The sequence below is a fragment of the Xenopus laevis genome, chromosome 8S (genome assembly GCF_017654675.1).
Source record: "Xenopus laevis strain J_2021 chromosome 8S, Xenopus_laevis_v10.1, whole genome shotgun sequence".
NCBI lineage: Eukaryota > Metazoa > Chordata > Amphibia > Anura > Pipidae > Xenopus > Xenopus laevis.
In genome coordinates, this window is record NC_054386.1 from 26,056,047 (window position 1) to 26,078,721 (window position 22,675).

Here is a 22,675-nt window from a genome sequence, read left to right on the forward strand (position 1 = left end):
TCCACCTTCTCCAACAACCCAATCAATGACATAGACCTGTTTCCGTACGGAATTATAGTCGTACGACATCCGCCCAGTGTCCATATTGTCAGGGCTTCCGGTTCCGGTGAGAAGTGACAGTAGCGCAGTACCACGACTTCCACATACAGCATGTTTTCAAAGGCTTAAATGCAGTCAAATATCATCATGACCTCCGGATGCTTTATGAACAATAGCAATCACCACAGGGCCCATTAAACTGTAACTGTATTTATATTGTTTTGTGACTCTTTCAGGCCCGCCCCTTGTACGGAATGTTGACACACTGACTTCCGGTTTCTGTGCCAGTCTAAGGAGAGAAAGGAGATAATGTTTGGGTTGGTAGTGTCTGCGGTGAATAATTCACATCACTGGTTAGCTGGAAGGAAGGAAAGCGATCACTGAGAGGAGAGAATAACAAGGAGAAGACGAATGTGGGAGATTTCACTGCAGGAACAAGAACTTTGAAACATATATATAATTTAAAGGGATACTGACATCCCTAAATAGTGTTCCAAACCAAGGATTTATGGTGAAACGGAAACCCAAGCTGGTCCTACTCAGTAAAGCTGGCCATAGACCCAAAGATCCGATCGTACGAATCATTGTACGATCGGACTTCCCCATCTCCAGACCTGGCACTAACCATTGAGATCAAATAAAGTAGAAAAGAACAGATCAGCTGATATTCTGCCCCTGACAGCAATCGTATGAAAGTTATGTCCGACAAAAGCTAGTGTCTCCCACTGAAAATCGTACGATCGGCAATACATGCAGATATATTATTAGCAGCCGACAGAAATCTTTCAACCTGTCCGATCGACCAAACGACCGATCTCCGCCGGGCGAAAAATGTCGGGACTCTCCACACATGGTCTGAAAATCGTACGAATCCTGGATTCGTACGATCAGATCTTTGCGTCTATGGCCAGACAGTAGAAGTACGGTTGCTGATTAAATTACCCGAAAAAAGCAGAGACCAGCAATTTCCATTATTATATTGTTTCAATATTTTTTATTGCAAATATTTTCCATTCATAACATCATTTCTATTTTTACAATTGCAAAACCATGTACCGTTACATATCTCCAATAAACATAATATTTGTTACAATTGTCTTATGCATTTATTTCTTTTCATGAATCTTATAAGATGCAGGTATTTCTCATAGCAGGTTATACATAATCATATTACATGTCTTAAGGTATAGGGGGTAGGTAGGGAATGCAACTGTATAAAAGCCATGATCAGCATAGGTTTTTATGGTTTTGGCTGAGCATTAATGATTCAGTAGGAGATTGGTTACCCAAACTACTCAGCTAGGGTACCTTTATAGATGCCAAGTTTGTGCATTTCAAGAACCTTATTAGGTGTTTTGAATTAATATTTTTGCGATATTGTTCTGTTGCAAAGGAAATTAGGAGCAGGAAGCTAAAATACATACTCTGGGTATCTAACGAGTTGAAGAAAAAGGACAGCAGTAGTGATTCATATGGTTTCATTTCAGGTGCTTTCCTCTCTAAATCTGCTATGTATTAGAACTGTACCAATGTTATCATTTGAGCTGCAGTCCATACCAGAGGTGAGCAATGGATCTGCCAACAAAAAGACAGTACAGCTTCTTCTTCATGTTATGTAATATAAGATACTAAGTTTATCCAGGAGCAGTAACCCATAGCATCCAGAAGATGGTTGCTTTTAAAGGAGAAGGAAACCATTTCTTCGTAAATCCTCTCCCCCCCGTAGGCCCCCCCTGGGCAAATGCCCCTAAGTTGCTACTTACCCCTCGGTGCAGGTCCTCTCCCGTGGAGTTCGCAGGTGCCATCTTCTCCTGCGTGGTCTTCTTCCTGGATTCCCTGGCATTTGGCGTCATGCTGAGTAGCAGCATTTGCCGGTCCAGCTCTACTGCGCATGCGCCAAAAGTCACAAAGTTTTCCAATTTCTTTTTTCTTCACTGAGGAAGGGCAATGTGGTCCCGAAACATTTTGACTACCTTCAGCACTTTAAACCTACCGAGCATCAATGTTAGCCTATGGGGACCTTCCCCCATCCTTCAAAGGATTTAATCATTCAATCTAACGATTTTTCCTTCAATCGTTCGATCGAAGACTACTTGTTTTTTTTTTTCCATTTAGTGTCATTACTCAGACCACCCTCTCTCCCTACTAAGGGGGAAATTTACTTACCTTTGAAGTTGCGCCAGCGTTGACTTCGTCGCCAGGCGTAGATTTGCCAGGGCTGCGTAAATTCATTAAGATCCAAAGTTGCGCAGAAGTTACTAATCATTTGCAAAGGTGCGCTAGCGATGTTACGATCAGCGGTTTCGAATTTACGCTAGCGATCGGAAATTTGCATACAGCGTGCAGTTAAAGTACAATGGACGTATGCAGCAGAAAACACATTACACTACATAAGGCCAGGGAACATTAATAAATGTATTCTAGTGCCCTACACATGTGCGCACAGTATACTTTAGGTGCCATATGTTATCAAATGTAGGGGGGAAGGAGGGTACCCTAGAAAAAATTTCGCTCTTTTTCAGCCTATCACTCTTAAAAAAGTAAAAGACGTCAGCGTTTTTTGGGACGCCTGCACTTCACCTGGTCTGAGGTGGCGAAGTAAAATCTGGCGCAAGAGGTAACGTTCATTAAAATCCGCAACTTAGTGAATTATCATAGGTACATCCCTTCGCCAGAGTGCAACTTCGCCTGGCATAAGGGTGCGAAGTAGCGCTAGAGTAGGTCCACTTCACTAGTGAATTTACGCCAGCACCCGTTAGGTATAATGGAATATTCTGTGTAACTCCTGTACATATGTTTCTGCGGGAGAGAAACCATTTCTTTGCGAGATGGAGGGGTGTGGACGTTCTTTTGCTGAATATTCAATTCTCCATCTGGAAACATTAGGTTGTACATTCAGGTACCTTCATTTATTTGCCTTAACATCCAGTATACCAGCACCGATTCATGTATTTAAGCTCCAAATCTTGTTTTTCAGGGGTAGTGGAAGCAGAAATGCCCGTCTAAGAAAACATTACTCAAGGAGCGCTGATGGTAAGTGTTCATGTGACCACTATGAGTAACCCATAGAGCTGAAAACAGGCATTTGAAATCAAGGATTTGAAAAAAAAACTGGCATCTTAGTATCTGATTGCTGCTACCCTGTTGCTATTGTGGTAAAAATTAGGAGCTTGGTATTTCTGCTTAGCAGAATGAGTGGTATTTTTTACTGTGACATCACATTGTGTTTTATAACTCTAATAACAAATTTTTTATCTCAGATTCTAGTTGAAATGTGTTAATATAAGGAATACAGAATATAATATAATGGGGTTGCTGTAAGATACCATAGACCTGTGCTTTAATTTGGGCCTGTGGGAGGCCCATAGGCATACATGTATAGTGCTGTGGATAGCAGATGACAATTACTGGCCTGCTAAATGACAGATGATACAAGGATTTTAATTATGTTCATGGCTTTGTTGTTCTACAGACCAAAATACCTCATCCCACTACATACATACAGTACAAGAGACTCTACAGCATTCCCACCTGCTTTCCGTGGGATCAGAAAGGCTGACATATGAAGAGGATGTGTCTATTTTGTTGAACTGAACCCAATTATTTAGACTTTCTTTGTTCATCATAAACTTGTTGGTCTATGTGGGATTACAGTATTCCTTCTCTAATGAACAACGCATAAGCAAATTATGCCTGCTGCAGAGACAATGTGGAAAAACAAACCTGGATTATATGACTATAAGACCCTGTAACAGAACAAGCATGGTATTTGCCACTCCTTGCAAGTGGATTCTGCTGCTATAATGAGATTCCAGCTGGAATTTTCTTTGGGTTGGTACTCATTCTGAATTCAAGTACCAGGACATAGTTTGTGTGTGTACATTTCAGGGTGCACATCGGCTCACACACGGGGCCCTGCTCCCAAACTGGCAATCACACTTTCTCTAATTTATTTTCAGATAAACCAAAATGGAAGGGCTCATAAAACTGCAGATTTAGTCAAGGAGTCTACTGATATTTTGTGGAACCCTGATAACTGTTGTTTTTGGTATCTATAGTGTGTGAATTAAAGTCCATGAATATGGGAACATCTCAGGATATGAGGGGGAAGAGGTATTCACTTGTAAAAGCTATGTGGATGACAGTGTCTATGATACGGTAGAGAGTTTTTCATAAGGATGAAAGCCAATTCAGTAGGCACAAAGAGACTACATTTTCTCATGTTTTCTAAGAAATAACTATGGAAACCATTTTCAACTTTGCTTTAACTGTTCGTTTTTTGATGTAAAAGGACCAGATGAGTAAAGCTGGCCATAGATGTAAAGATTTTTAAAAGATCCAATCGTTATCGCGAGACCACGATTATCTCGAAATGATCGTTTAAATGTACAATGTGTCCATCAACTAAAAAGACCATTTCAGGCGATATTGCCACCAAAACTGAACGGTAGCTGCCTGCTTGGCCCTGCAAACATAGATAGACCGATAAAGAATTTTTAACCAGGCAGATCAATTTTCTGACAGATGTCGGCCGAAAAATCATAAGATGTACTATCGTTCAAATCCCACTAACTTCACGATAATTTGACAGATTGTCGGACTTCGCTAAAATCGAGTGTTCGGCAAAGAAAAATCTTTGTGTCTATGGGGACCTTAAGCTTTCTCTGTAGAATGCTATGCAGCCTTAAGCCATACACAAACAGATTTATGCTGCCTGTGTATGGGCTCTCCATGATGCCCTATCTGATAGATATCTGGCCAAAAATCCTTCAGGATTAATGATTGTGATGGCAAGTTGATATGGGCCTCTCCATTAACATGTATAGCCACCCATTATGATTCGATTTTTGGCCAGGGGGCCATCCGATTGGCTCAGATTTGTTCTAGAATGTAGGTAGCCAAATCGGGCAAAGATCTACTCATTTGGCAAACTCACCAAACAAGAGGATATCCTACATCATTAAACTACATAAAGTCTGTCTTACATATTCTGTAAACTATAACTTTTTTTTTTTTTTTTTTTTTTATTAACAATTTTTGCAATTTACAGTCATTATGCATGAGAGAAGAAAGAAAAGAAGAGAAAAAAAAAGAAACTGGGGAGGACGAAGAAAGGAGAGAGGGGGGGGGAAGGGGGGGGGGGAGAGGGAGGGAGGGAGCTGGAGACTGCAATGACATGTCATGACATTAGGCATTGGGAACCAACACCTTTTGAAGTATGATTAGGAGGAAAAAGAACGTTCATATAAATCAACTCTGTCAAGTTCAGCTTGGATATGTGCTCGCTGGGGGAGAGTAACTTGTTTCCAATGTCTTGCCAATAAACTTCTGCTGACCAGAAGAAGCCTTGTGACTTGTCTCTGTGTTGCTGTGTCCCGTAACACCGTTTCATAGCCCAATAGGGCCATTTCTGGGCCGAGGGTGGATGGGTCACCCGTAATGTCCCTCAGAAGCTCATTAACTCTCTTCCAGTAAACCCTTGCTATGGGACATGCCCACCAGATATGAAAGAAAGAGCCTGGTTCTCGTCGGCACCTCCAACAGATGTTGGGAGAGCTAGGGAAAGCTTTGTGTAGTTTGTCAGGGGTCATGTACCACCTATACATTAATTTGACAGTAAGTTCATGGTGATTAAGCGCTTTCGAGTGTTTTATCGTACGTCGGAAAAGCCTTCGCCAGACCTCTATAGGCAGCGGCATCTGCAGCTCTGTCTGCCATCGTTCTATCGCTAGAGGCGCAACATCAGCTGCCTTCTGTTGCAACACTTGGTACAGTCCCTGAGTTCCCTTTCGCTTTCCAGGTTGAGACCAACATCTAATTTCAAATAAAGTCGGTTGATGCAATCCATTCCATTTGTGCGCATGGAGGTAGTGCCTCAGCCTGAAATAAGTGTAAAGTTGCGAGCTTGGTAACTCGTATGTAGTTTGCAAAGACTGGAAAGTGACCAGACTGTTCTGTTCGTACAGGTCTCCCATTTTTTGTATTCCTCGGGTTTTCCAGAGGGACAGCGTCAGATCCGGTATTACCTCTTCCAAAATGGATATTGGCATTAATGCAGTAGGAGGATTCGCCAGGTGTACATTGTTCCTGGAAGTATACCAAGCATATAAAGTCGCCTGCGTAGCCTGCGGCAATTTATCCAAATCAGAGCGGCAATGTTTGCCAAGAGTCCAGACATGTGCAGTAATCGAGCAACCAAACTGAGATTTGTAGATCCAACGTTCCAGATCTACCCATTTTTTTACGCCTGGTGGAAGGTGCCAATCCGCTAGTTGGTCCAGCAAAGTAGCCTTATAGTACCTGTGTACATTAGGACAGGCCAATCCAGCATTTCTTTTTGTGGCATACATAATATCCTGCGCCAATCTCGGTTTCTTCTGATTCCAAATGAAGTGCATCAGTATCCTCTGAAGCCTCTGGAAAAAAGGTGTAAAAAGTGGAATGGGAAGAGTTCTGAATTTGTATAAGAGCCTTGGGACAATCAGCATTTTAATAGCATTTATCCTCCCCAGCCAAGAGATGTATGTAGTTTTCCATTTTTGAAGGGTAGTAACCGTGTCCTTCAGAATTTCTCCGTAGTTGTGCTGGTATAGTTGAAAGGGATTGGCAGTTATCTTTGAACCCAAGTAGTTCACTGCTGTAGATCGCCAATCCAGGTTATAAATCCGTTGTAAGCTACAGACAACCGGTGGAGGTAGTAATATGGGAAGGGCTTGTGTCTTTGAGACATTGAGTTTGTAGTATGACATGCTACCAAACAGTTCAATCAAATCAAATAATTTCTGCAAAGCAAACATGGGATTAGTCACAGTGATGGCAATATCGTCAGCAAACAACAGAATTTTATGCTCATGCGGCCCCACAGAAACTCCCCGTATGTCACTCGAGCATCTAACTGCTTGGGCTAACGGCTCTATACTAAGGATATAGATAAGGGGCGAAAGGGGGCACCCTTGCCTAGTCCCGTTAGTTAATGAAAAGGAGTCTGACAAGAACCCATTCACATTCACCTGGGCTGACGGGTCTGAGTACAGGGCCATTATAGAAGTAATCATTGGGGGCGGTATACCAAATGTCTCCAAAACTAGTCTAAGGTAGGTCCAATTCACTCGGTCAAAAGCCTTTTCGGCGTCAAGCGCTAAGACTAGTGATGGATTTTTAGTACAGTGCATGTGTTGGATGAGGGTGATAAGCCGTCTAGTATTATCATGAATATGACGCCCCTTGACAAATCCAGTCTGATCATTATTTATAAGTACTGGCAACACTTCCTGCAGTCTCTTAGCAAGTACAGATGCATAAATCTTAAGATCTCCATTTAGCAAGGAGATAGGACGATAATTTGAGCATAATGTGTCATCTTTGCCGGGTTTGGGTATAGTTGAGATGTAAGCCTGCAACATTTCTCTGGGGAATGTACCTTGCAAAGCAGCTTCATTGATGGCTCTAGTGAGGTAGGGAGCTAGCGAAGCATGAAATGTTTTGTAATATAGATTAGTAAAGCCATCCGGTCCCGGGGCCTTGTTTTTGGGGAGGGCTTGTATCACCGCCAGGACTTCCTCCATGGTTATAGGGCCCGTTAACCCAGCCAACTCCGTGTCCGACAGAGATGGCAGGTTTAGTCGGTTCAAAAAAGCAGTGATGACCTGCTCCGAGGGCACAACCATAGAGGAGTCATCCTTCAAGTTGTAAAGGGTGCTGTAAAACGTAGCAAATGTGTCAGCTATATCTTTAGGATTAATTCTTGATTCACCAGAAGAAGTACGAATTTTCCCAATCCTACTCTGCAGGGTTTGGTGGAGTAATTGTTTCTTAAGTAGAGCAGAGGCTCTATTCCCCATAATGTAGGTCTCGCTTTTAAGCTTCAAAAGTCGAGCTTGACATCTACTCAAAATGAGGAGGTTTACCTCTTCTTTAAGCTTATCCAATTGTTTCTGTAAAGCAAGCGAAGGGGCTATAAGTCTCTGTCTCTCTAAACTATTGATGTTGAGGAGCAATTGGTCCTGTTTCCGTCTAGCTAGTTTAGTTTTGTATGCAGCAATACTAATCAGTGTGCCTCTTAAAGCGGCCTTATGGGCGCACCAGAGAGTCAAATCTTTAACTTCTGCAGTGTCATTTCGGGAGAAGAATTCTACTATATCAGTGTCAAGTTGCTTGCGAATATCTTTGTCCACTAGTAGGGTGTTATTAAGTCTCCAGGGCGGCCTAGCACTAAACTGGTATTTTTCTTGGAGAGAAAGTTCTACAAGGGAGTGATCCGTCCAAGTTGTAGGTTTGATCGAGCACTGTGAAGCTAAGGACAGAGTTTGTGGATAAGCCAGGAAAAAATCTATCCTAGTGTGAGTTTGATGGTGGGTCGAATAATACGTAAAGTCCTTACCTGTCGGGTTTAGTACACGCCAAATATCGTACAAATTATGTTGCTCTAACAATTTGGCAAACTGCATAGAACTTTTAACCACACGTTTGCCATAGTCAGTGACCTGTGCCCCGAATCGTGGCGATCTATCTAGCTGAGGGTCAAGGATAATGTTAAAGTCCCCCCCAATTAAAACTAAGCCTTGCTGGTGGAGTTTCACCTGTTCTAGAGCCTGTTTCAGAAAGACATTCTGTTGGGTATTAGGCGCATATAAATTTACCAGGGTGTACATTTGCTGGTTAATATTACAAACCACTATAAGACATCTGCCCTTGGGGTCCGCCATATGTTTAACGCTAGTTAAGAGCAAAGATTTTCGTACTAAGATGGCAACTCCTCTATTCTTTGACGTGGAGGTTGCTGCCGCCAGCATAGTATAGAATCTATTCTCAAGCTTACATTGATCTTTCTTTCTAAATCTGCACTCTGTCGTTTACATTCAGCTAGCAGCAATAATCTCTTTCTGGGGGTATTAAGTCCCCGTGCATTAATACTGATACACTTAAGTACCATAATGGTAATGAGTTTTGCTAGGCAGCGTACAGATGGCGGGACCCAGGGCAGTAGACATAGCATGCATAAACCACATAACAGTCTCCAGGGGAGGGTGGGAAAGAGATAAAGTAGGAGGGGTAGGGAGAAAGAGAATAAGAAAGTAATCAAAACATATATACAATAAAGCCAAAACCAAAGGCTGTATCCCCTCAGCTTCCATGCCTAGTGGCAGAGAGTCCAGCAGAGGAAGAAAATATATACGGGGTGTGCTTGGATCTGATGTCTTGAGATCCTAAACAACTCCATGCCGGTGTCAGAATTTACACAGTGGGTATGGGACCCAGGAAAATGGTCGTCGAGTGGCAACGAGACTCTCAAGCTTTGGCCGTGTGCCATTCTTCCTCGACATGCAGTCGGCTTTGAGCCGGTGGTACCGTGTGTTGCGGCTCTATGGGGATATTCCAATATTTGAGCGCAGCCTTGCCCTCCGCCAGATTTGCAATGACTTTCGTCGTGTTTTGCCACTGGACTATAAGCTTAGTCGGGTATCCCCACTTGTAGGGAATTTCCTTCTGGCGCAGGCTTTGGGTGATCACTGCTAAGTCACGCCGCCGTGCCAGGGTAGCAGCAGACAAGTCAGCGTATATTTGTACTTTTTCGTATGGCTGCGGCAGTTCTCCACGCTGCCTAGCATAACGCATTAAATCCTCTTTAATATGGAAAAAATGGATACGGAGGATAGTGTCCCTGGGCGCAGCACTCGGCGCATTCCTTGCTTTAGGAATCCTATGGATCCTGTCTATGAGCAGGTGTTCTGCTGTGGCGTCTGGTAGTGCCGCCTTTATAAGGCCTTGGGCGTATTGGCATAGTTGGGGCTGTAAGACTTCCTCAGGGACTCCCCTAAGCCTCACATTGTTCCGCCGTGAGCGGTCTTCCAGATCTGCAATTTTGTTCTGGAGCTTCTCTATTTCTGCATCTTGCGCATTGACTGTGTCAGCCACATCATTATGCGCTGTTACAAATTCCGCCATTTTGGACTCTAAGCGGTCCGTGCGCTCCCCCATGGCCTGCAGCTCACTTCTAAGATCTTGCACTGCGTGCTTCGTATCAGCGCATATATCCTCCCTTAGCTGCGCCAGCATACATTTCAAATCAGCTTGCGTTAGGCTGTGGGCACCATCAGCATACTTATCTGGCAGCTGCTCAGCCTCCACTACCAGGCGCGCTGGTGACGAGGTTGCAGAGGAAGAATGGGCGCCATCTTGGATCCCGTCCCGTGGCGGAACTTTCGGCTGAGACCCGTAAAAGTCGGTGAGTTGTAGAGGTTTTTGCTTGTTTCTCCTCCTCGACATGTTACCGCTTGTCTCCGAAAGGATCTGTGACTATATAATGACACGGGACTGCTTATTGCTGGCTTATAGACGACACCGGCGACGGAGCTGCAGAGAAATGCGTGTACTCACATGCACGCGTAAACCACGCCCCCCCTGTAAACTATAACTTGATGACCCATACAAATAATATTTTCCTACCTTGTTCTGAGGTAAGGGGAGCCCTGACAAGTAGCTGAACTGAAAACTGGGGCAGGAACCCAAAAAGTACAAAACATTGGTTTAGAACAACCTTATGCTTTATTATTTGTGTCAGCATCATGTAGTTAACCAACTCATTTCTAATTACATAAATTCACAGCTATGAATTCCTCAACAACAAACCATTTCTTATTGAATCTCATTGTTCTCTTGAATGTTTTATACAATCAAGCTCTGCAGTCAGCAGTTCTGTAATGACAATAATTAGTGAAAAATGTCAGTAAGTAGTAACATCTCCTATGCAATTCACAAACAGAATAAGTTATTGTTTCTGTGTGTGTGTGTGTGTGTGTGTGTGTGTGTGTCCATACACACACTCTGTCTCTTTTACACTGTAAAAAATAATATACATGGAAGCAATGCTTATGCATACGGCATGTATAAGCAATGAATGTAATAAGATTTAATTACTTAGGGCTCCATTAGGAAATGTATCAAACAATATATGTAGTACTGTACTTAGAACATGGGTGCCCAAAAGGTGATCAGTAGATCTCAAGACACTGTCAACAAACAGCTTGTCTAAATCACCCTCCTGTTTTATTCTTTTCATTCAGAGATTTTTCTATAAAGGTTACATAAGAAATAGTTGTTTTCTAAATATAGTGATATACATTCTCATAAATCAATATAATATTTAAGTAAATATTTTCAATTGAACAGAATGCTAACAGTGATATTATGGATGTAGACCATAATGGGACAACGTCACTAAAAGTAGACCTCGCATTAGTAAAGTATGGGCACTCCTGAATTCCATGGGAACCCTTTCCTTGGTCTGGAAATAATATACGCAATATTCGGCAGTTACCTATTAGAGATCGTGTGAGTGTTCCTCCCAGGTTTTTTCTTGGATGGATTCCTTTTCAATTGCATTTTCGTGGACTCCTCCTTTGTGTTGCAAAAACTCCTCTGTTATACCAGCCTCTTGCATTGTGGATTTAAATTTCTGCTCTACCTCGTTCACTGCATTTCTCTAAAAAGGGGAAAAATAGCGAAGAGTCAATGCATAGTTTGGTAGAATCAAAAATCCAGCGCTCTGTGCAGAGAGCAGCACCAGGAGGTGCAACCCAGCCCTGTTCTTCCCACCTGCCTTATTAGTGCAGACAGTAAGGTTTGGACCCCGATGCAGGCTGTAACTGTACTTTGCTTCTCTGAATGACTCGCAAGGGAGGGGGGTGCCTAACTGCCTACACCCGCTCTTTTGAATGGAGTACAGCCAAACACAGGCAGTATGCCAAACAAATTCTGCAGGTCTCTGCACTCCGACTGGCTGGGTCATTACCTTATAGATACATAGTTAGAGGTTTCATGGTTTGCCAAGTAAATTCCAGAGGATGCAATTGAATATCACTCTACAAATGCATCATTATACCTTTGAGACATGTTCAAATAGGTATGGCCTTTCTTTTACTCTTTTTTTCATTTGTTCCAGCTCCTCCGTGTATTCTTTTGCTCTCCTCCGATCAGATTGGCTGTAATGAGAAGAGAGAGATCATGTGTACATCTTACAACATGCCATTCTGAAGTGGTGTGGTATATTAGATCATACCATGTCTCCAATGAGTTTAGTAACATCTTGTACATGTTTTGCTTGCTATTAAGACTAGAAATAGTCTTATTTCATATGTATTTGTTTATTTTATCTGTGCATCTTAGACTTTAAAGTAGAGCTAAAGCTAAAAAAAAATTAACTGATGTAAACTTACTCAAAGTGTTTCTTTTAGCACATCTGCAGTTTACATTCATTTTATATTTTTAGCAGTTTCCGAGATTCAGTTTAGTCTTTTAATAGCAGCCTTCTGACTCAACTGAGAATCAGCAACCTTAGGGTTATTCTGTATGGTTCAGCTTTGGTGGCACACAGTTTGCCTTTAAAAATAATTATTACAAAAAATTAGGTGTTAATACCACACTTTGGCTAAAATATGTAAGCTCATGTGCTATGTCAAGCCCCCCCCCTGTTTTTATGTGAGTCCTACACTATCCATTACACAAAGGGGCTGATTCACTAAGCTCGAGTGAAGGATTCGAATGAAAAATACTTCGAATTTCGAAGTATTTTTTGGGTACTTCGACCATCGAATTGGTTAAATTCGTTCGAAGTCGAACGAAATCGAACGAATCGAACGAAAAATCGTTCGACTATTCGACCATTCGATAGTCGAAGTACTTCCCCTTTAAAAAAAACTTTGACCCCCTACTTCGGCAGCTAAAAGATACCGAAGTCAATGTTAGCCTATGGGGAAGGTCCCCATAGGCTTGCCTGTGATTTTTTGATCGAAGGATTTTCCTTCGATCGTTGGATTAAAATCCTTCGAATCGAACGATTCGAAGGATTTAATCGTTCGATCGGACGGAAAATCCTTCGATCGATCGATCGCAGGATCAGCGCTAAATCCTTCGACTTCGATATTCGAAGTCAAAGGATTTCAATCCGAGGGTCGAATTTCGAAGTATTTTTAACTTCGAAATTCGACCCTTAGTGAATCGACCCCATACTGTTAGCATGCTAATGGATAGTGTAGGACAATGAGGGGTCTTGACCTGGCACGTGAGCTTACTTATTTTAGCCAAAGTGTGGTACTAACACCTCATTTTTTGTAAAAATTATTTTTAAAGGCAAACTGTGCACTGGCAATTTTTATCTTTCTTTTTGTTTACAAATATTGTCTTTTTACCGTTTATAGCAGCTGGTCAACTCCAGAATGTGGGTTAGACTGAGCGCTGGCACAAGGGTGCTTCTAGCAGCTGGTCAATGCCACAGCATGGGTTAAACCGAGTGCTGATGATTTCTTTCTGTTCAGTATTGGTTGCATTTTCACTAATATGAATACTGCCTGTCCCCTACCTTATCTCCAACTACTACATACCCCAGATTCTGTTATATAGAACAACCATTTAGTATGTGGCTGAAATTACGTAAACACAAACCGATTGTAATTCAGCTTATCCTTGATTGTATCTGCAAGTGACAGGTGAGGATCAAGGGCCTTTGCTCGTCGGGAGAGGGATCGCTGCATAACTTGACTCTTCTTCTTCTGCTTCTTTGACCATTCAGCCCTCTCAGTATCTTCATAGTGTTTTTCTTCTAATGAAGACCTAAGATATTGTAAACAACTGTATCTTTAATAGTATTACACAAAGCCAAAATATATCAGTTTACAGTTTACCTACACTCTGATACTTTACTGCTGATTTACTCCAGTACACATGAACTAAACACACACACACTCAAACAATGAAGCAAACTGTATTAGTAAACTGTGTTAAAGGGATACTGTCATGGGAATTTTTTTTTTTTTTTTAAATGAATCAGTTAATAGTGCTGCTCCAGCAGAATTCTGCACTGAAATACATTTCTCAAAAGAGCAAACAGATTTTTTTATATTCAATTTTGAAATCTGACATGGGGCTAGACATTTTGTCAATTTCCCAGCTGCCCCAAGTCATGTGACTTGTGCTCTGATAAACTTCAATCACTCTTAAGTACTGCAAGTTGGAGTGATATCACCCCCTCCCTCCCCCCCCCAGCAGCCAAACAAAAGAACAATGGGAAGGTAACCAGATAGCAGCTCCCTAACACAAGATGCTGCCCGGTAGATCTAAGAACAACACTCAATAGTAAAAACCCATGTCTCACTGAGACACCTTCAGTAACATTGAGAAGGAAAAACAGCAGCCTGCCAGAAAGCATTTCTCTCCTAAAGTGCAGGCACAAGTCACATGACCAGGGGCAGCTGGGAAATTGACAAAATGTCTAGCCCCATGTCAGATTTCAAAATTGAATATAACAAAATCTGTTTGCTCTTTTGAGAAATGGATTTCAGTGCAGAATTCTGCTGGAGTAGTACTATTAACTGATGCGTTTTGAAAAAACATGTTTTCCGATGACAGGATCCCTTTAAAATATGACATTTGACTTATTGGATACATGAATTGTCAAACTGTAAATACAGTATATGATGATGATTCACCTAATAGCTGATTTTCTCCGGTTGGTGCTGTCTGTTATGTATACAGGAAGTGTATTTGGGGACAGGCTTGATAGGTCCACACTAGAAATGCTTCTGCTTGGTGTCTTCAAATCAGATGAAGCTTCCTAAAAGAAAAATGCACCAGAAAATAAACACATCAATTATTATTATACATACAATTCTCACAAATGAATTTCCAAAGGGCATTCTGTAGGTTAATATTATTTAAAGGAGAAACAAACACTTAATAAAAAAACCCTACTCCCCTAACCCTACATAGAACCCCCTCCCCCCCGGCAAATGCCCCTAACTCTTTACTTACCCCTCCGTGCAGATTCTGTCCAGCGGAGTTGATGGGTGACATCTTCAGCCACTTCAGTAATCTTCGAATGAGACCGGTGTTTTTTTCTTGGGCTTTGGGGCATGCGCATTTGTCGTGAAACAGAACTGTACATGCGCCACTCTACCGGTCTCATTCCGAAGATTACCGAAGAGAAGAAGATGGCTGCCGTGAACTCCACTCAACAGAATCTGCACGGAGGGGCATTTGTCCGGGGGGCAGCTAGGCTGGGGGGGGAGGAAGGAGGGTTTTTTTTTTAATTTTGGGTTTGTTTCTCATTTAAGGTTGGTTGGGGCCAGGGCTCGGCAGATGTGGTGGGTTGGGGGGCCCAAATGTTTTTTAATCTGGGATAGCAGAGTGCAGTTACACTACTGTACCACTAGGAACTATAATATTTGGCCATTTGTTCAGCTCTTAAAGCATCCAGTAATACCAAAGATTATTGTGTGACCTATGAAAGATATGAGGAGGCTATACAAATAGATTATATTTGACTAAAAGTCAGGCAGATTTCACTTGGGCAAAAGTTTGAACTTGACGTGTATTTTTATTAAGCTTATCAGGTTGGCAGAAACTCTTGTTTGGACAGCAATAAAAACATTTTAGAATGCTGGAATAGCAATACAACCCTCTCAAAATTATGGGAATATAAACTACTGTACACTATACACTATGCAACTCCAGTGGGTCCTGGCACTATGAGTCTAGAGACTCGCTTTTCTACAATATTTGGAATAAATATTTGGACACACTTGAATGGCAACAAACAACATAAATTACCGGTCCTCTTTTTATACATTAAGTAAGATCCTTTGTATTCATTGTAATATATTCATTGTAATATACAATATATAAATCTCTTAAAATTTTGAATGAGAGTGAATTTTCTCCTTGTCTAACTCAACCATAGTGTGCCTTTGATATGTTATTAATTTAAAAATGTAATCACAAAATTGCATGCCTAATGTGGTGAAATGTTGCTGGTGTAAATACTTTGTGAGATTATGCTATCATATTTTCCCTAAGCAATTGTAATGGGTAATTGCCAAATACACCATAAAGCAATGACATTTGAGACATATTCACATTGAGGAAATGCTAAAGTTGCTATTATATATCTATAATGGACTTGACAAAATGACTCTTGATAATTGTATTTTTTAAGTTTAGCATTGGCTTAATTGCAGCTGGTGTAAACATGCAAAATTTGTCATAATCACTGCGCGGATGAGGCCAGGAACTCACTTGCATTTCTAAAACCAATTGTAAATAGTAAACTTGCCTCCCTGAGAACAGGAACATTATATTACATATAATAAGCAAACTTGCCTCCACTGACCACCACTGTTATCCAAGAAGCAATGCCATTTCTCACCTTGTTTGTTTGCTTCGGTTTCCTCTGCTCAGACCGTCTTGATGTGTGCAAGGTAAATGGCTTATTCCGGGTGGGTTCTTTCACTTTTTGATTCATCAGCGATTCTTTTTGGAACATTTTATAGAGTTTTTGGAAGTCCGGTACTGCTGTCTTTATGTGAGGTTGGAATGTAAGATTCTGCTGCAAGTAACTCAGATGCTCTTGTTTTGTTTTTAGCAAAGTACTTGTTTGTGGGTCTCTTTCTCTGCTGTTCAAAGGGATAGGAGCTGCTGAATTCTCAAGCATAACTTTGGCTCTAATTTGACTGTTAATTTTTCTCAACAATTCTGCCTCTGATTCAAGTGCATATGAAATGTAAAAATGAAAAGTAAAAAGTTAGTGGTACCTTTAAAAAACACAGTGGAGACATATTATGCATATGAAACACGTTGCATTTAAAAGCCAGGAACAGTTTACCATTTTAAAGCTAACAGAATTTATCCTAGATATAAAATGAGTCATATACAATATATGAGAATAGTTTACCCTGAGATGTGATTAAAGCTGGCCATACTTGTATAACAATCCCCACATTTGGTGAGGTCTCCAAATGAGTGGATATTACTGATATGCCAATCTTGAGGTAGGTGATATTGGGCTGATCCAATTGTTTGGCCCAAGGGCCAGACGATCTGATCACAATATAGTGCAAGCAGGCCTTTGGAGTGAAGACCACATTAAAAGTTACCTATAGGTCATGCTGATTTTTTCTTAGTTGAAGTTCCTAAACCTGACTGTTTTGTCAACCTGACTGTCCCATCTCAGCCTGTCAGTTAGTTTCTAATGCTAACGGACTCCTGCTGCACAAATATGGCAGCCCCCTCATAGACGAACACAGGGAGTCACATAGGTAATGTAAAAATGGCAAAATTCTAAGTAGCATGCAAAGCCAATATTATGATAGATGTAAAAAAGGCATAATTTCAGTATCTCTTTACGTAAGATAGTCTGCAGAGAAGAGCCTACAGCATGTTTCTAGATTAAATGCAGTTATGTGTATAAATCACCTCTTAGTTTGTCACTGAGTGCTGGATCCAGGATAGTTCTGTAAGAATCACTATTGGTGCGTCGCTGTTGTTGCTTTCCTGGAGGTGCTGTCTCAGACCTTGATATTGTTTTCTTCTTTCTTTCTTCTTCCTTTGCAAGAAAACTAAATGGCTTTTGTGTGGCTAACAGGAATTCTTTTCTTTTTAGGATGTGGGCTTTTTTCTTGGCCTCATGTTCTTCCATCAATTCATCATACAAAGGCATAAAAACCTTACTTGGAACTGGTTGAGCGCGGAACTGTTTCAGGCATTCTTGATCTTCCAGACTCTCAGCATCTATGGTGGTATCCACAGTGCCTAAAAAGCCATTCAACTTGAGTTTGTCCTTCCTGTCTGCTTCTCGCAGAGTCATCTGGAAAGGCCTAGGTACTGTGACTTCAAAGTCATTATCTTTTGTAGCTCCTTTAGATTTTCGGACTTTCTGCTCTACACTGAAAGACATTTGATATTTTGTTGCACAATCCAGCAATAAAGAAATCAGTAGCTATAAAGTTACCTACTGCATTATATACAGTAAAATAAAATGCATCACAAAGTGAAAATGTAATCAAAGTAAGAAGCATTTGCTTGTGCTTAAAAGCAATGTGTAGAGTAGTGTTATGTATAGTAATGCAGCTCAACTGATATCTGCTAGAAAATCAGCCAGATATCATTGGGCGAGTGAATTGGGGAGTGGTGCAAGTTGTTTTTAGAATGATAGTATTGGGTGCTGAGTGATTCATGATGCTTCTTCTTCAAGTGAAAGGGGGCTTTTGATTGACACCGCAAAATTGCTCACATATCATGTTATTCAGAATGCTTGGAACCTAGGGTGTCAGAGACAAGGGTTTTTTTTCTGCAGTTGGGCTCTCCATACCTTAAGTCTACTAAAAAATAAATAAAACAATATATAATCCCTATGGGATTGTTTTTGGGATCAAGTACAAGGTACTTATTACATAGAAAATGGAATTTGTTTTTCAAAATGATTATTATTTGTTTAAAATGGTACGTCTTTCCTGTAATTTGAAGCTGTCAGGATAAAAGTGTTTCCAGATAACATCTTATATCCATAATTCAAATGTATAATAATGTACAATAGATGATGTGTGTTCTTAATCAGATTTAAAATACATGAAAAAAGTGAAAAGGAGTTAAAAATTAACTTAACTGTTTCACAAATTGTTTTTATCACCGTTCGTTGTGCATTTAAAAATGTATTTGTGAGTTGATTAACCTAATATTTTGGTTCCAAACACTCATCCAGTGAGTAACTAACTGGCCGATTACTAACAAGTCAAGAATTTGCAATGCAGTACTCACACAGTATGCTTGTTTGCAGTAGGAAAAATATTAGGTTGAGGAAGTACATTTATAATCCATTTATTAATTAAACTATTTGAAATAAATAATAAAGCCTAGGTTGCAAAAATAATTATTCAGCATTATTCAGCATCCACTGCATTTTAGTGGATCTGTTTGCATCAGTTCCCTTTTGAATAATGCTACCAGAGGCTGTCTATTGCAAAGAAAAAGTCAGAAGTCCTAAAGAATTCCTAAATGATGTTAAAGGAAAAGGAAAGGTTAAATCACTTGGGGTGGCAAATGTTAGGCACTCCACAGTGATATAAATCACATACTGATACCCCAAGCTGGTGCTTCTGTTTGCAGAATACTGCTTCAGCCAATGGAACTTCTGAGCAAGTACCACAAAGCATTTGTCTTCTGCTTCTTCGTTCTTTAATGGCCATGGGCCAATTCATGCAGATTGGGGTGAATAAGATGGCTTTTTGCTTAGTGTAGCTTTTTGCTATACTGCACATCCACGGTGAAGATGGAAAAAACAGGAAGAGATCTCTCCATGCTGCTCACTCATAAGTATCCTAGGCTGGTGCCATTTTCTTCTATCAGGAGCACTAGCCTGAGATACAGGTATGTGATCATAATCACTGGGAGGTGTCTAACATTTGGCACTCCAGTCATTTAAATGTTTCTACTCCTTTAATGACAAATTATGGTGACACTTAGAACATCAGAAGCTGCCCATCTTATACTAGTAGATCTAGTAATTCACTTGTAGGTTATGGAATTAGTTTAGCAATTAATAAGTACGGATTAAAAAAAATACAGGAGCACCCGTGGGTTTTTTTTGGAACACTTTAGCAGAGAAATTAAAACAGAGTCAGAAGTATTGTTCTGTGTTTCCTATCAAACTTACTCATCAAATGCTTTGAGCGGTTTAGGCACACGATTACAAGTTTCATTATTTGCAAATAGTTCTTCCAGTGCAAAGTCTTTACTGGTCTGTGAAGGCTTCGAATAAGCCTGATAAATACTGTTTAACTCCTGTAAATAGAGGCCATTCCTAATCTTAAGTGCTTGCAGTTTTTCTTGCAAGTCCTGCTCAGAATTGTAATTATCTTCCTCTTGGTCCACATAATCCATCAACCTGGCAACACGACTAAAGAGGTCAGTTCCATCAGTTTCATTCTTCCAGTCCATAGAATCTGCACAGAAAAATATCATATCATAACATGTGAAATATCATAAACATACAGTAAAACACCACTTGATCCAACTACACACATAACTTTAAAACTGTTTTGCTGCTCATTTAGTGATGCGATTGGAACGGACATTTACATATTGATCAATCTTTGGATAGTCTATGGACAGGCTAGACCAGGACACACCTACCTATATGCAGAATTGTAACTGAAGAAGAAGCAAACCCTGCAATTGCACAGGGAATACGATATGTATGGCATCCAGTGGGAAACTTACTGATAAATAGTCAGTATATGTTTACAAAAAATTTATTTTCCCCAAAGTGCCAAGAAACTTCTAATTCAGAAGTGCCCATACTTTATGTAGAGTCTACTTTTAGTGATATTGTCCTATTACGATCTATAAAAGAATACAGTTCCACTGAAAATTTTACTTAAATATTGATTTAAAGGGGTGGTTCACCTTTAAGGTATCTTTTACTATTTAGAATGGCCCTTTCTAAGCAGCTTTTCAATTGGTTTTCATTTTTTTTTTAATTTTTTATAGTTTCATATATTTTAATATATTATAGAATGGTCCTTTCTAAACAACTTTTCAATTGTTTTTCATTATTTTTTTTTTTTATAGTTTCATAGTTATCTGCCTTTTTCTTCTGACTCTTTGCAGCTTTCAAATGGGCGTCGCTGACCCCTTCTAAAAGCAAATGCTCTGTAAGGCTACACATTAATTGTTATTGCTACGTTTTATTACTCATCTTTCTGTTCGGGCTTCTTCTATACATATTCCAGTCTCTTATTCAAATGAGTTGCTAGGGTAATTGGGACCCTAGCTACCAGATTGTTTAAAATGCAAATTGCTGGATAAAAAAGCCAAATAACTCAAAAACCTTAAATAATAAAAAATGAAAACCAATTACAAATTGTCTCAGAATATCACTCTCTAGATCATACTTGCAGTTTACTGAAAGGTGAACCACCCCTTTAAGGGGAATTTTTTTCTTTATTTTAAAAAACCCTGCTTTGCTTAGCCTTTAATAGATTTTAAATTTCATAAATCGCTTGTTCCAAACCTATCTTGCCAGTGGTTTGTAATGCAGGCAGGAGCACTCCCCACTCCCCTCTTGGCTCCTGCTGGCATAAGTACATATTTGGGGAAAATATTGTGGATTTTTTGACTGCTGCTGGCACAGGTACAGGTTGGGGCAAAATGAGGGATTGGCTTTGCTGCTGGCTCAGGTATATGGGGCAATACGGTGGCTGCTGGCACAGGTACACAGATGTTTGGGGCAATATGATGGATTTTTGGCTTCTGCTGGTGAGGATTCTGATTGGGGGCTTGGGAGCAATCTGAAGGATTAATTGCCGTTGGAACAGGGGGGCAATATGATAGGTACTGGCACAGGTATATGGGACAACATGATGGCTGCTGGCACAGGTACAGGTTGGGGGCAATATGAGGGATTGGATTTGCGTTTGGCTCAGGTATATGGGGCAATATGGTGGCTGCTGGCAGGGCAGCCATCAGGGGGGGGACAGGGGGGAGAGTTGTAGGGGGCCCAAGGGTAAGGGGGGCCCGGCCACGCCGCACTTACTTGTTTAGCCAGGCCCCCCATCTTTCTGAGAGCTGCTGACTTCGGGAAGGCATGGACGTTTAACTGGCCCTGGCCACCAATTTTCTTATAATGTGGGGGGGGGGGCGCCACCAATTTTTTTTCTCATGTGGGGCCCTAGCCACCAATATTTTTTAATGGGGGGCCCTTTTATTTTTTATTAACATGTGGGAACCCTAGCCACCAATATTTTTTTTTGTGTTTTTTTACTGTGTGGTGGGGAGGGCGGACCTGTAGGTGGGGCTTGCGGTGGGCGCAGCCCAGGGGGCCCAGGAAATTTTGTCGTACGGAGCTCTGCGATTTCTGATGGCGGTCCTGGCTGCTGGCACAGGTACACAGATGTTTGGGACAATATGACAGATTTTTGGCACAGATACAAATTAGGGGCAATATGATGATTTTTTTTTTAGCTGCCACTGGCATAGATTCTGATTGGGGGCTTGGGAGCAATCGGAAAGGATTGACTGCCGTTGGAACAGGGGGGCAATATGATAGGTACTGGCACAGGTACATGGGACAACATGATGGCTGCTGGCACAGGTACAGGGAAATGGTAATACAGGACAAGGGGGCCCTTGCCTACAATGCCAAAATAACTTGGCTCAGCCCTGCTTCCATTCATGCACGTTCCTCCCTCCCATATCCATTCCCTTCAGACCCCCGTGCCTTCCCAATGAGGCACTCAAATACATTGCCAACATTATTTCCCTGGGCCCACCTCAGCCAACCAGGAGAAGTTTTCTACTCACGCGCACATAATTGTTTCTCTTAAATAAATGAAAAAATGATATTATGGTGATGTCATGTAACGTTCTACATTTTAGGGTCGAAAATGTAGAATTAAGAGGCAAATAAACAAAAAAAACGAAAAAAAAAGATATGGGATATGAGTGGCTACATAATTGAGTTAATTTTAAGTAAACTGTCCCATTAAGTTACAATACCACAGCCCACAAAGCAAACACATATTTATTACAATACATTTAGGAACACTGCTAATTGATGAATTCACTAGGGCCTTTTATCCATCACGCTGAGACTGGAGACCACCCCCGGCTAACCGGAACCCCTGTTTGGCACGTTAAACCATCTGCAATGTTCCTGCACACACAACTTACCTGTATTTTGAGGGGTTCTCGACGCTCTTTTGCCACCGCCCAATAGCGGCTACTCTGGTTTTCATTGGCAACTCGTTGCTATAGTGACCGGAATGCTATTTCCGGCACTGCCAAGCGGAACCTCTGTAGAGCCATTTTT

At 41.0% G+C, this 22,675-nt stretch overlaps 1 protein-coding gene across 2 annotated transcripts; it reads right to left on the minus strand.

The window, feature by feature from the left end:
• Window positions 1-10,565: 10,565 nt before the first annotated feature.
• On the minus strand, window positions 10,566-22,670 carry fam161b.S (FAM161B, centrosomal protein S homeolog). Of its 2 annotated transcripts, none has more exons than XM_018232462.2 (9): window positions 22,537-22,670; window positions 19,520-19,808; window positions 17,284-17,753; window positions 16,238-16,569; window positions 14,523-14,647; window positions 13,480-13,647; window positions 11,921-12,020; window positions 11,357-11,521; window positions 10,566-10,734 (listed from the first exon to the last, which is right to left on the minus strand). In XM_018232462.2, the coding sequence occupies exons 2-8, from the start codon at window positions 19,801-19,803 to the stop codon at window positions 11,360-11,362; spliced, it is 1,641 nt and encodes a 546-aa protein (XP_018087951.1). In that variant the 5' UTR covers window positions 19,804-19,808; window positions 22,537-22,670; the 3' UTR covers window positions 10,566-10,734; window positions 11,357-11,359. The 2 variants fall into 2 exon arrangements, with proteins under 2 accessions (XP_018087951.1, XP_018087952.1); XM_018232463.2 differs by having other exon boundaries at window positions 19,520-19,813; window positions 22,543-22,616.
• Between the last annotated feature and the right edge of the window lie 5 nt (window positions 22,671-22,675).